The sequence below is a fragment of the Mus pahari genome, chromosome 3 (genome assembly GCF_900095145.1).
Source record: "Mus pahari chromosome 3, PAHARI_EIJ_v1.1, whole genome shotgun sequence".
Taxonomy (NCBI): domain Eukaryota; kingdom Metazoa; phylum Chordata; class Mammalia; order Rodentia; family Muridae; genus Mus; species Mus pahari.
Window position 1 is genome coordinate 113,473,665 of NC_034592.1, and position 14,894 is coordinate 113,488,558.

Here is a 14,894-nt window from a genome sequence, read left to right on the forward strand (position 1 = left end):
AGCCTGGACCACCTCGACTACTTCAGCCACCTTCTCATTCACTCTGGCCTCATCTCTTCCAGTCTGCCCCTCTCTCTCTGGAATGAAACTGGCTCTTCCAGCAGTCACAGTCAGTAAGGCATTTGGTGAGAACTTCCTTTTGCCCACAGCATCCAAATCACACATGAAATGAAGCCAGTCCCAGGGCTCTGACCCACCGCTGCCCCCGGGTACCACTGGACAAGTCTTGCCAATGCTCTGAAAAGTTGTGTTCCTTTTGCCTCCTGCTTCTCTCTGAGGTCCACCAAGACCCAATGCTCAAGAGCAAATGTGAGCTATAGAAACTCTTATACCCTTGGCAGGCAAAACAAGCTGCTCTTGCACAGAATGCTTGGCAAATTATCCTGCCACACCCACCACTGTGTGGCGCTCTTTGAGTTTCTCTATCTTTGTTCATGTATTGTAAATTATTTAAAATATTGTTCAAAAGCTAGACCTATTGGTACAGGTCTATAATCTCTGCTACTCAGGAGACCAGGCCAGCCCAAGTAATTGATGGAGGGATTGGAGCTCAGTGGTCGAGCACTTACCTAGCATGTATGATCTAATCCCCAACACTTCCAACAGCAGCAAAGCAAAAGCTCTTGCTGGCCTCTAGATCCCCTGTGACTGACGTGTAAAATATGTCCAGTCAGTCCTTTGGAGTGGGTGAATAACGGGGGTAACGGTTTTCAGCATCTATAGTGTGGTCCTAGTTGGGGGTAGAGTGCAGCAGACAGGGAGAGCATGGTTCTGGGTGCTAGTCTGCTCTTGAGGCTAGCCTGCTCAAACACAAGGTTTTTAGGATAAAGATTAGCAGAGGACCCCTACCCATTGCCCCATCCCAGGCTGTGCTGCCACCTTGTACGTAGAAATACATCTGTGGTTCTCTGCTTTCTCTTGCTCCAGATCTGCTTTCTTTCTTTCCCAGGACTTTCATGACTGCCGCTGTTGCTTTGACCACCTTATTCCCAACTTGTGCATCATTCATTACAATCTCTTTCTAGATCTGCACCGTCCAATATGGCAGCCATAAGCTACATGGGAAAACAGCTTTAAATAAGTGAAAATGAAATTAGGTTTAAATAGTAAGATCCTGCCACCATACACCATACGCCGCACTCCATATGCCATACACCGCACACCATACACATACACCATACATACATCAGTAGCTGAGTGTGGCTAGCGGATATCGTTCTGGAGGAAATGACATGGCCCCGTAGTCGAATCCCACTTGGCTGTCAGACCAGGTCTTTGAGTTACTTACCAGCTTTCTCTGAAAAAGTGGGCACCGTAATTTCAGCCCTCAGTAAAGTGTTTCAGAATGGGATGGAAGAGGCGAGGAGAAAAAGCCCCAGCTGTGTGGCCTGACCTCTCATCAGATTTTCTGGAAGTAGCCAGAGAGATGGGCTTTTTGTGAAAGTGTGTTATTTGAAGAGATATCTGAGAAAAACAAAACAAAACAAATAAACAGCAACAAGGGACTGAAGGGGACTTGGTGAGGAGGAGTCGTAGCTTGGCAAGGAAGCCAGACTTCCCAGTGCCCTGGAGTGGTGTGAAGTACCGAGGCCTTTAGGCTTGATCCATCCAGTGACTGTCATTGACTGTGGGTCGCTGACAGGGAGGACAGGCTTCTGATTGGGGCAGATTTAGAAGTAGCAGGGCAGCTGTGAGCTCTTTAACCAACGCTGAGACCAGCTGTGGGACGCTGGGATTCAGACAAGTGCTGCCCAGCTGTGCTGTTCTTGTTCACTGGCCTCAGAAGAGCAACTCACGCCACCCTGCTCTCGGTCCCCAGGGGCATCTTAACAGTAGAGTCATTGATCGCCCGAACTTTTTCTCGTCTATTGTCTCTTTTGGCTGAGGACTGTGCTGGGGTAGATGGATTTCCTGAGGCAGTTCTGCGCCTCACAGTTCATCTGTGAGTCCAGTGTTCGCGCTTGACGCATGCTCAGCCCAGCCTTGCCGCTTTGTAGGTTGAAGAAGTGCCAATTTAATTTCATTCTGAGCTGTTTGTATTTAAAGAAATAGAAAGTCTCTAGACTAAGACTAAGTTCAGCTGCAGGAAGGGAGGTGTGCCTCTGACACACTCTGGTGTTTGTTTGGTTTGAGACAAGGTCTCACCACATAGGTCTGTGTAAACAGGCTGGCCTAGAAATCATGAAGATCTGCCTGCCTCTGCTTCCAGAGCTCTGAGTTAAAGGCATGAGCCACTTCGCCTGCCTCCACTTGTATCACAGGTACCCGATGGATACTTCCTTCCTTCAAATGCCTCATCAAGTGGATAACTACTGTTTATAGCTCTACCCTGTTGTGTTTTGTTTTTAATTAGATTTTCTTCCCTTTATTTCTGTTTGTTTGTTTTCAAGATAGGGTTTTTCTGTGTAGCCCCAGTTGTCCCGGAACTCCCTCTGTAGACTGGGCTGGCCTCAAACTCAGAGATCCTGCCTCTACCTCCTGAGTGCTGGGATTAAAGACGTGTGCCACCACTGCCAGGTCTTAATTATATTTTCCTAGTGTGGAGAATGTCTAACATAAAAGCAGAATAGATACTGAGCCTCAAAGAGCCTCAAAAATCACCAGTCTTAGCTCATCTTGTTCAACCATTTTTAATCTAGAAAATTTGAAAGCTACAGATACAACATGCAAAGGCCCCAAACAACAGGAAAGTTGAAATACCTTATAAAAGTCCTACTGCCCACCCTGGCCCCACACACCCACACAGGACCCCTCTCAGGACTGCAGAGTCCAACCATACCACCTGGACTCTCTCATCCCAACCTCCAAGGACTCTTGTCAGCAGCAAAAGCTCAGAGACCTAAATTCACATCCTAGCTTTTAGACTTACTCTACTGGGTAACTTATTCTTGTTCAACCTTGATTCTTGTTTGTATAGTGGGAGAAATAACAGAACCATATGCCACCTCAGAATTTTGAGAGGACGAAGCAAGACAGTGAGGGATGGCCTGAGCAGGGCCCTAGGCCTTCACTACATAACTGACTGGGCTGGGATTGCCTTAGGGTTTGTCTCGCTCCCTCTCAGACACATCCTATTGTCACCTCATACTCGCATTTGTAGTATTGTCTCCTAGTCATTCCAAGGGCAGCTCTTGGGATGTGGCCTTTCTCTAACAGGCATTTCTTGGAGATCCAGATGAAATTGTGTTCCCGGAGATACCTGTTGCCACTAGTGTGGCTGACACTACATATAGTCCCACGCTCATACTACTGGGGCCCATGAGCTTGTTTTCTTCTCCCCCCCCCTCCCCCCGCCTGTGGCTCATCTCAGTCAGAGTAAAGGGTTTCTCTGGGCTCCCTTACAGCCCTGTGGAGCCAGAGGCAAGGAGTGCTGCACAGAGGACACTCCATGCTCTTTCCATCTTTAGGGATGAAGTATACTTTCTTCATGATGAGCAGGGATTCACAAATCCTCAATAAAGTGCCTACCTGCCTACCTGCCTACCTGCCTACCTGCCTACCTGCCTCCAGGTCCCAGGTGATATTTTAGATACTTGGGTCTGTGTCCCCATGTTGTCTTTCTATAGCTGTACTTCTGAGCCTCCCCTGGTTCACAGTCCCCACATCTGACCTCTCCGTACATGCCACCCTCCTTCTCCTGACCAGCCTTTGAGGGGCAGGAACAGTCATTATGCCAAAGCTCAATCTTTGAGCATGGATGCCCCACTCACTAAGACTAGGCATACCTTCTCCTGAGGATCAGATACTCTTGGGCATTGTTAGCGACATAAACACTCTACAACAGTGTCTTCTAATATAAATATAATCCAGGCCACATGTAAGGTTTTCTGGTTACAACTTCTTTATAAAACAAAAAAGAATAGGGTGGCATATGCCTTTAATCCAGCATTAGATGGAGGCAGAGGCAGGTGAGTCTCTGTGAGTTCAAGGCCAGTCTGGTCTACAGAGCAAATTTCAGGACAGCCAAGGCTACACAGAAAAACTTTGTGTCTGTGTGAAAAAAATCAACAGACAACAACAATAAAAACAAACAAACAACAACAACAACAACAATAGAATAGGTGAAATTAATTGTGATAATGTATTTTCTTTAATCCAATGTATCTAAGCTATTATTGTTCTTTCAGTGTGATCAAAACAAAAATTACTGAGGTTTGGTTTTTGGAGGGCTACTCATCTAGCCCAGACAAGCCTTAAACTCACTGAATAGCTGAGGCTGACCTTGAGCTCCTGATATTCCTGCCTCTGCCCACTGAGTGCTGAAATTATAGTTATGCACCTGCATACCCAGCTACCTCATGGTTTATTTTATAATCATTTTTTCTAAGTGTTCGAAATCCAGTATGTATTTCATACTTGCAGTCTATCTCAGATGGAGACTAAGCACATTCCAAAAGGTCGGTGCCACAGAGGACTTAAGAGAAAACGGGTTGGGCCCCACCAAAACTAGATTCAGCAGGTCTAAGCAGAACCTGAGCCTCTGCATTCATACCAGGTTGCCATGCAACGGCGCTGGCCTAGGTGTTTTCTGAAGCCACTGTTGCCCTGGCACAGCCCTTAACTGACCAAGTGTGCAGATCAGCACCTGCTCAGGGCACCCACAGCTCATCCGCATCCCAGGAACCCACCCGCTCAACTCTGCAGGGTTGGGAGCCAGGTACCGTGAGCAAGTGTGGATGCTAGGGACGTACCGTGTGTGTCCACGCGCAGCACATACATTGCCCGTCATGCTGTCTAAGAGTTAGCGTCAGTCCCCTCAACACAGGGACTGTGTTCTGATCTGAGATGTTTTCCTCCTTCTAGCTCCTGGTCAAAGCATGCTGGGTACTGAAAATTAATAAACTAGCCTCTACTCTGTGCATCGGGAGCTGATGTGCTACATGTGAGAGTTTGGGACAATTCCGAGGATTGTGAGGCTCTCGGGCATCTATACCATGGGATGTCTTAAAGATTGAGGAATGTAAACGGTATAGAGAGCTACAGGATGTACTTTTTCAGAGTACCACCCCAAGTTTAGACCCTTAATGGCTATTTATTAAAATAAGCGGCATGGGAAACATGGTTCCCAAATTAGTGAAAGTAACCAGATGTCCAGGAAGCCATGCTACCTGCTAAGACCCTCCATGGACTTCGCCCTGCCCTCTACAATTGTACGACATGTCCACTGCTGCTCCCAGCGCCTCACAGGGGCTAAGGCATCTGCCTTTACAATGGCTAGAGTATCTGTGGCTATCTTACTGATAGTGTTGAGGCTTCCCACCAAATATTTGGAAGACTGGAGGTTCAAGGGCCCATGTGTCTGTACATAAAGTGGCCACTTCACAGTATCAACTGTACTCTCTCCCCTATTATTTTATGTTAAAAAAAAAAAAAAGGAGCACCGGGTGGTGGTGGCGCATGCCTTTAATCCCAGCACTTGGGAGGCAGAGGCAGGTGGATTTCTGAGTTCGAGGCCAGCCTGGTCAACCAAGTAAGTTGCAGGATAGCCAGGGCTATCAAGTTTTCAGTGTATAATGGATATAAAATCTGTGGGAAGGAATTCTGCTGGGGAGGGTGTCATTCTCACTGACAGTTTTTAAATCATAGACTACACAAGTAGGTAGATTGTTTTCTGTACTCTTGCTGTGCATATACCCTGTAGGATGGACACATTAACACTCATGTGTGCTTGTACCATTCAGAATCCGTGGGTTTTGATTATTTGATTGTTTTGAGACAGAGTCTGACTACGTAATCTCGATTGCCCAGGAACTTCTTGTGTAGATCAGGCTGGCTTCAAACTCATGGAGATCTGCCTGCCTCTGCCTCCCAGTGTGGGGATTAAATGGATACTTCCCCATGCCTGGCCTCATGTTTGATGAGTACAGGTCATATGTGAAGTACATGCTTGTGCGATGGCTGCATCTTTGAGTAATGATCAATAAAGCATATGCATCGTTGATAACTGACACACAGTTTACGCTGAGCACATGTTGTATAGGTGATGGTTATATCTGAGGAGAGATGTGATGCATGACAGACGTGTCGTATGTGATGGTCATAGACTATGACAGATATGCATGGTCTTTCCATTGACTGTATTCAGTATTGGACATATGTGAGTATATGCTCCCTGTGGAATATGCAGTGTATGTGTGGTAGGTACACATTGTGATGAGTATAATTTGTGATACATATATATATATATATATATATATATATATATATTACATATAATATATTGTGAGTATAATACACATATACTGTAGATGTCTGCTCAGCACGTTCTGTGATGGATATACACTGGGAAGGTGGAGAAACATACATTTTATAGACAAACAAGCACCGTGTACACCTGTGTACTAAGGTAGTCCTTGTGATGGATCTGTTTGGTCCATCTCAGGCATTCCGTGTGTACCCAGCTTGAGATAGGAATGTGGAGTGTGCACCTGTGTATAAGCCACCAAGAGTGTCACTGTGCTGGGAGGGAGCACGGCACAGAATCGTGAACTTCGTCTATTTACAGAAGCCCCAGACCCTTGAGCCTCCCAATCTCACTGTTTCAGGTTCTTCCTCAAATTCTTTCTCAAATGCAACCAGAACTGCTTGAAGAATGCCGGGAATCCCCGAGACATGCGCCGCTTCCAGGTAGGCTGGGGAAGAATCCTTTCACCCCGTGCAAATCTCCCCTTTCCTGATAGGTGAAGGGAAAGCTGTGACCCTGCCTGAGCAGGTCTCTGCCTAGCTGGGGCCTCAAGCCTGGTGCCTGCTGGGGGCGGGGCAGCTCCATCTCAACTTATGCTGACTGCCAAGGGAGGCTTCATTAGAGTCCCACTTAAGAAGATGCTAATTGTGACATTTTTACATGATTAACGACCCAGGTAATTTGCATAGTGTGAAGCTGAGAACAGCTGCCCTTAGCACATCCCCAACCTGCACAGCCCTCCCAGAGCAGGGGGTAGGGAGAAGGCAGCACCGATTTCCTGCCCAGAATAAAGTGGGAGCTCTTGTTGATGGTAACTGATGTTGGGTTCCAACTTTAGGAAGGCATTCCTGTCTCCAGACTTGACTGATACTCTATAGTGTTTCTGTGTGTGCAAAAACAGAGGGTACTCTTTGCCTGAGAGCTATGACTTCTTCAGAGCTCCCTGGAGGTCAGTTCATCTGGGGGTATCACCTGGTTCAGCTGGCCTCAGCTGTTCTAGCACAACCCTCACCCCACTGAACCTCCCCTCCCCTAAGGGGACTCTGAATTCCAGCTTCCAGTCACCCACCTCAAGGTGCTAGTTCTCCCTAACAGTGCCCACTCAGGGGACCCAAGGACCCCAGCCAGAGTGGTCTGACCTGTGCACACAGGTGGTGGTGTCCACAACCGTGAGTGTGGATGGCCATGTGCTGGCTGTGTCGGACAACATGTTTGTGCACAACAACTCCAAGCATGGACGCAGAGCCCGGCGCCTGGACCCTTCTGAAGGTCAGGACTCCCAGCCCAGCCCTGGTCAGCTTCAGTCTCCACCTTGGTACAGCCCCTTGACTGGGTCCTCTCCTGCCTCCCAGCTGCCACCCCCTGCATCAAGGCCATCAGCCCCGGGGAGGGCTGGACCACGGGAGGCGCCACCGTCATTATCATCGGAGACAACTTCTTCGACGGGTTGCAGGTCGTGTTTGGCAACGTGCTCCTGTGGAGCGAGGTGGGCCAACCCCTGCCAGTCAGTCTCCCTCTGAGTCTCAGGGCTAGTCCTCCCCACGGGACTAGACCTGCAGGCCTCCTCTCTTCTCTCGCAGCTCATCACTCCCCATGCTATCCGGGTGCAGACGCCACCCCGACACATCCCTGGGGTAGTAGAAGTGACCCTCTCCTATAAGTCCAAGCAGTTCTGTAAAGGAGCCCCTGGCCGCTTTGTCTACACAGGTAAGGAATCAGGCGACGGAAGCAAGGAGGAAGAGCCACAGAGATAGCCTTGTGGGCTCAGAGAGCTCAGACACAGTTGCAGGGGTTAACAAAAATCTACAGTTAGCCAAAAGGCCCAAGCAGCTAATCCTACTAAGTGATCACTCAAAGTCCTTTCCCCCTTGACCTATGTGTGTCTCCCTGAGTTTCTGGCCCCTCAGAAACAACTTGTGCTTCAAGTCTTCTCACCAGGGGTCATCTCTCCTTTCTGGCCATGTATTCTGGAGTCCAGGGCCTCCTGGAGGGTTTGTCTTTTTATTTTCTTGTTTCTTTTTGCCTTTTCATCTCAAAGATGCTTCCAAGTGGGCTCACCACTCTCCAAACCTTTTGAGGGTGTCTTGGGTTATCTGGGATGCACTCTGTATTCACATACGGGTGTGTGAACCCACAAACACCCTTGTAGAAAGGATGTTCAACCCTTGTTGAACAGTTAGCACAAGGCTCAAGGGGAGGCAATGAAAACTGGGTTCAATCTGACCACTGGTGGGAATCCCCAGGCACTGCCATCTTTGATTCTGCCCCCAGCTCAAGCCACTGGCTTCTTTATCACAGAGGCATGGGGCGTGCGTGGGACACCCTCAGGTCTCCCTCATAACTCGGACAGGCTGGGCTGCAGACACAGAATGGGTGGGTAGTGGGAGGATGTGACAGAGGAAATCACATCTGGGAGTGTGTGTGGAGCTAGGCTAGGGTGTAAGTAGAGAGAAGTGGGGAGCCAGGCGCTGGTGGCAGGGGACTGACCAGAGGAAAACCCAAGAAATGCATACTTTATGCTTTGGGAGAAAGGAAAGGGAAGGGAAAGGGAGAGGGAGAGGGGGAGGGGGAGGGGGAGGGGAAAAGAGGGAAAAGGGGGAAAGGGGGAAAGGGGGAAAGGGGAAAAGGGAAAAAAGAAGGGAAAGGGAAGGGAAGGAACTAAGTCTAGCATTGGAAGTGAAGATGAAGAGAGTAGAGCTTTGAAACCAGGGTGGGGTAAGGAGCTCAAGGGGGAGAGGAGAGAGGAGAGCCAGAGACTGCTAGATACTTTGTCCTCCTGAGCCCAAGGTTTTGGTGGGTCCCTTTCTGGGGGTGCAGGCAAACCTTTTTAATTTTACACGAGGCTGAGAAGCTGCCTGATCCATGATAAATATTGTAAGATTTTTTTTTTAATGACAAACGGATATGACCAAATATAAAAAGAAAATCCCCTGAGTCCTGCCCCTAGGAATACAGAAGTGTGTGTGTGTGTGTGTGTGTGTGTGTGTGTGTGTGTGTGTGTTGATGCCAAGTTTGGCACCGAGCCTGGCCCAGTAAATATTTGTTGAATTAATTCTAACCAAATAAATGAAAGAACTGAGAAGACTCCCCTGATGCTCGCTGATATATGGGAGCATGTTTTTCTGGGCCGCAAGGACTGGGCTTGGTGGAGCTGAGCTCTGCTCCGGGAGGGGTGTCCTCCAAATATTGCCGTTCTCCCCAGCCCTGAATGAACCCACCATTGACTACGGATTCCAGAGGCTACAGAAAGTTATTCCCAGACACCCCGGAGACCCTGAGAGGCTGCCCAAGGTACTTAGAGAAATGGGACGGGAATAAGGATGTCCTGTGGGCAAGAAGGTGAAGTAACCCCTCTGGGGCACCTGTGGGACCTTAAGAGCTGCCCCTTGGCTCTGTCTCCTCCCCTGCCCTAGGAAGTGCTGCTGAAAAGGGCGGCTGACTTGGCGGAGGCCCTGTACGGAGTGCCCAGCAGTAACCAGGTATGGCGACTCTGCCCGCCTCCCAGCGCGAGGGGCCGGGGCTCTGATTCTGCGCCTGCCGCTGCCCCGGCCGTGCCCCGTTCTTGTCTTCGCAGGAGCTCCTCCTGAAACGTGCGGCGGACGTGGCCGAGGCTCTGTACAGCGCCCCGCGCGCGCCTGCACCACTCGGACCCCTGGCCCCCAGCCACCCGCACCCCGCCGTCGTGGGCATCAACGCCTTCAGCAGCCCTCTGGCCATCGCCGTCGGGGATGCCACACCGGAACCGGGTGCGTGTCGCAGCCCCTGCCCTCAATAGCAGTGCAACAGAAGAACCTTGCGCTGCCAGATCCGTTAACAGCCACTTTCCCGCAGGCTATGCCCGTAGCTGCGGCAGCGCGTCTCCCCGGTTCGCGCCCAGTCCTGGCTCTCAGCAGAGCAGCTATGGCAGTGGCCTTGGAGCCGGCCTCGGTAGCTATGGCGCGCCCGGTGTGACTGGCCTTGGTGTGCCCGGGTCCCCTAGCTTCCTCAATGGCTCCACTGCAACCTCACCTTTCGCCAGTGAGTGTCCCCAGCCCACAGAAAGCGCGCGGGGGGAGGGGTGGTAGAGATCAGCCCGGGGAATGCAGAATGGACTCAGCCCGTCCTTCAGCCACCCTGGGGTGTGGACTTCAGTTCCTGCCTTATGCGGGTGGACCCTGGCTTAGCCATGGAGAACCCTTAGTCCTTCTTTCATATGACCACACCTTGATTTTGGACTAAATCACGGGGAGCGTCCGGGATCCTGGGGCCAACCTTAAGCCCTGTTTGCTGACTCCAGTTGTACACATCGCTTCCAGCCTTTCCATGATTGTGAAGCCGCCCTTAATTAGGGGACCTGTGCTGAAACCTGGTGGACAGCAACATTTTGGGCCTCCACCGGGACTTCGGGAGGAGGCTGGCGGCCCCTGCTGGAAGCCTAGGGAACCTCTAGAGACTTGGGCTTCCAGCGCCTGACAGTCCCCAGGGATGTGTGGCTCTGGGTTTCAGAAGCACTTCCTGGGGCAAGGAAACCCAGGGGTCCCCTAGGGCGCGGCGGGGGGGGGTGTCCTGGAGGAACTTCCTCACCTACTGGACACTCTTATTCCTGTCCCATCCCTCTGGGCACCTTGAGCAGCCGCTCAGGTTCTCCCAGATAGTTCAGGCAAAACAAGAGAATTCTGTGATCAGAACTGGATACAGGCGCCGGGCGTGGTGACGCACGCCTTTAATCCCAGCACTCGGGAGGCAGAGGCAGGAGGATTTCTGAGTTCGAGGCCAGCCTGGTCTACAAAGTGAGTTCCAGGTTAGCCAGGGCTATACANAGAAACCCTGTCTCAAAAAAAAAAAAAAAAAAAAAAAAAAAAAAAAAAAAGAACTGGATACAGAATTGGGTGTCTTAGCCAGGAGCTTTCAGACATTCAACAAGTTACACTCAGAAACCTAAGTTCCTCTTAGTAAATAAGGATCAACAGCATCCCATGCTTCAGGTGACTCTCTTACCTGAACATCACACGGTGCATAGAAAGCCAGACAAAATTCAAAAGGAATGTATGATTTTGCAGGCACAACCCAAACTGTAGGTGCTAACCGACTTCCCTCTGTCATCTTGGGTTAAGGCAGTTCCCTTGAATGGATGGATGGATGGATGGATGGACGGATGGACAGTGGATTTTTATGCCTTACCATTTTGCACTGCCTGTCAGTCCCTTGCAATCCCAATGGTTACTCAGCAGATACTTCTATACACGTAGGGCGATAAAGCACTTGGCTTGGCAGACCCTCTTCAGGCCTTTTCACCAGCAAGAACCTCTCTACAGTGACAAGAGAGGTTGTCCCTCAAGGCCTGGGGCACTACTGAATCTGAGAAGTAGTGGCATCTGCCCTTGGAGGAGCTTTGGCTTTACCTGCAGGTTCCTCACATCTGCCTCCCCTCTTTTTCAGTACCTGACCTAACTTGACTAGTCACCTGCCTAATTTTCCTTATAAGGGTGCTGTTCTTATAGGCTATGAACCCAGCCTGGCATTTACTTTGACCTTGACTTTACTTGTGAAATCCACGGTCCCTCTAAGCCAGAGTCCACATGGATTATAGCCTTCTCGTGTCCCTCCCAAAGCAAGTCTCTCCTGGGCTTCGCCCAGGATCAGGTCCCATTGCTCCACATCCCTTGAGTTCTGAGACAATCGACCTCACAGCATTTTTCTAGGTTTCCCTTGTGTTTGCATGGCTCACCTTTTCCTGGACACACAACAGCACTGGGCAGCAGTGACAGCTGCTCCAGTGCACAGTCTATCCTGGGCCACCCCATGCAACAAGATCTGAACTTCCAGAAACACTTACACCATGCTTCACCATCATCAGGGACTCTACACAGGCCTGTTCCTATCTCAGAATATGCTTACCCAGGTCCATATCCATTCCCCGAGTTCAGGGTGCTTTGTGACACCATACCAGTGTGTCCTACTCTGCAAAATGTGGCTATGTGGCTATTAGCTCTCTAGGCCTTAAGAATATATACCATTCATTGGTGTAAAGCACTTCATTATGTCCAGGGATACATAGAACAAAGTGTAGGATCTGCTAGGTAGGAACGCTCACTTGGAGAGGAAGTTTCGGTGCTTGTGTGGCTGTTGTTACCTTGGAGGCTGCACATACACCAAGACTTCATTCCTATTTACTTACTCCAACTTTGCTGTGACTCTTGAACTTTGATGTTAGCCTTGGCAATACACATAAGCATTTCAGAATTCCAGTGGTGTTCAGCAGGATCTTTCCCTCTCTTTCTTATCTCTGGTTGTTGGGAGCATTTCCCACTGTTCACTGGGACTGATCCTGTCATTTCCATCCCTGAATATGATGCCCAAAACTCCGAAAAAAAGGCAAGGACTGGTCCGGGGCCCAGAGGCTCCCTGCTTACCTCTAGACATGCCCTTGTAGTGGTCTCTTTAGGAAAACCACATCCCAGGGAGGCCTGAGCCTGCAGCCTGGTCTGCAGGGACTCACTGCCCACGTGACACCGCAACCCTGCTGCTCACTCTGGTGCTGTCTCCCTGTTGTGTCTCCCACTGCCTTCCTTGCCGCACCTGCCCCTTCCTTGCCCCGCCCCGGAGTCATGCCCTCTAGCCCCCCGCTGGCGGCTGCCTCCTCCATGTCCCTTCCGGCTGCCGCCCCCACCACCAGCGTCTTCTCCTTCTCGCCTGTCAACATGATCTGCGCTGTCAAGCAGAGGAGCGCCTTCGCCCCTGTGCTGCGCCCACCCAGTTCCCCATCGCAGGCCTGCCCCAGAGCCCACAGAGAGGGGCTTCCAGGTGAGCGATCGAGGCAGCCTCACAGTAACCTGAGGGAAGGGCCTACTCCATCTAAAGCCCCATGCTGTTGTCCAGTTGCTTTTGGAGGGTGCCCAGCAAGAGGCTCTGGGGGGTCTAAGAAGGCCCAGCTGGACTCCACTTCCTCGAACCTTAAAGCTTGAAGTGTCCTGGCCTCTGTCTAGACCAGCTCAAACAACCACTTGGCTAAGATTGAAATCCCACTTGGAAAAGGTCCCCATAGTTCAGCCCTGTTCAATCGAACCCAGAGCAAAGACCCAACCCCAAGAGCTGAAAGAACCTTTTTCCTGTGTCCACCAGAGGGACATACCACGTCGAGACTGGGGCATCTAATGAACAAGAAGGCACTGACCTTAGACATGGCTTAGCCTAGCTTCTCCTTTCCCGGAGTGCAGAACTAAGAACACGTATCTGTGTCTGGGTAGTGAGAGGCTTGTCCTCTCACTTCACACCCAGGCTGCAGACACTTGTAGCCCACAGAACTTTCCCCACCCAAATAGGCCTGGAAACATGGTAGATGGTTGTGGGGAAAGAACTAGGAGTAATGGTGGGGGTAGAACAAGTCCCAGTCGGGAGGAATAGCTGGGAGCAGGGCTAGATGACGTCATCATCTTCCAAAAACTTGCCCTTATGAAGCTACAGGATAGGATGTCTGGAAGGATCTCCCGGGACCCAAACCAGAACTTAGCTCTTAGCCCTGCCTCTAACTTGGCATTTACCCCACAGCTGGTGCTTAATAACTAGAGGTTAGAATTTTTAGGTCAGAGTTATGTCAGAAGGCCCCCTTTAAATACAGAAGTCTTAAAAGGCTTCATGCAGTTTGGTGGACAGCTGAGTTGACAGAGGCTGGGGTAGAACCCTACAGGACAGTCTTTCAGAGAGTGATGGCATTCTTTAGGGAAAACTCAGTCTTCAACAGGTAAACGGTGATATTTATTCAGTTTTTGATAAACTGAGATATACTGTGAGTCTTCTAGGAAACAAATTTATTAGAGAACATTTTGTTTTGTTTTGTTTTGTTTTGTTTGAGACAAGGTTTCTCTACATAACCCTGTCTGTTCTGGAACTCACAGAGATCCACCTGCCTCTGCCTCCAAAGTGCTGGGATTCAAGGAGTACAGCACCATGCCTGACATAAAATTTATTTTTAAAAAGAGCATCTAGACATTAGTTCCTGGGGATATCTTTGAGGTTTAGGAAGAGACAACCATGTGGTTTTCTAAATCTGATGTAGTTTTGCTGAAGCCAATATACAGTCATGGAGTGGCCGGGCAGTGGTGGCGCACGCCTTTAATCCCAGCACTTGGGAGGCAGAGGCAGGTGGATTTCTGAGTTCGAGGCCAGCCTGGTCACAGAGTGAGTTCCAGGACAGCCAGAGCTACACAGAGAAACCCTGTCTCAAAGGAAAAAAAAGGTTTGCCTCAGCCTCAGTAAATAAGAATAGGATGGTTCCTAACACCATTGTGCATGCATGTGTGCATGCATGTGCAACTACACATTCATATGCCCACATGAATGTAACACACACACACACACACAAGAATGCATTGGAAAAGTCAATTAAGTAAGAAATGCCAATAAAGTCTGTAGACTGGCTCTCTAAGGCAGTAATAAACTTGCCTATATAGGGGTTTTCCTTCCTTCCTTTCTTCCTCCCTCTGTCCCTACCTTCCTTCGGTTGTTGACTTTTCAGACAAGGCTTCCTTATAGCCAAAGGCAGCCTCAGACTCAATACATTAACTCCATTAACTCCCAAGATTATCTTCTCTGTTAATCAGAAGTCTCCTTCAAGCCAGGCATGAGGTCTCACACTTTTAAGATTTATTTATTTATTTATTTATTTATTATATGTAAGTACACTGTAACTGTCTTCAGACACTCCAGAAGAGGGCATCAGATCTTGTTACGG

The 14,894-nt window shown here is 49.6% G+C and overlaps 1 protein-coding gene across 6 annotated transcripts in view; it reads left to right on the forward strand.

Annotated features, from left to right (window-relative positions):
* Ebf4 (EBF family member 4) overlaps positions 1-14,894 on the forward strand; it is a 74,089-nt gene that overhangs the window by 56,205 nt on the left and 2,990 nt on the right. For 3 of the 6 annotated variants that reach the window (XM_021192260.2, XM_021192259.2, XM_021192261.1), the window contains 9 exons: positions 6,546-6,627; positions 7,336-7,453; positions 7,537-7,670; positions 7,765-7,891; positions 9,387-9,475; positions 9,598-9,663; positions 9,759-9,930; positions 10,016-10,201; positions 12,770-12,967. In XM_021192260.2, coding sequence (XP_021047919.1) covers positions 6,546-6,627; positions 7,336-7,453; positions 7,537-7,670; positions 7,765-7,891; positions 9,387-9,475; positions 9,598-9,663; positions 9,759-9,930; positions 10,016-10,201; positions 12,770-12,967 — 1,172 coding nt within the window. Of the gene's footprint in view, positions 1-6,545; positions 6,628-7,335; positions 7,454-7,536; positions 7,671-7,764; positions 7,892-9,386; positions 9,476-9,597; positions 9,664-9,758; positions 9,931-10,015; positions 10,202-12,769; positions 12,968-14,894 lie in introns of those variants that run through there. The other 3 variants (XR_003843490.1, XR_003843489.1, XM_029536718.1) reach the window with 2 other exon arrangements.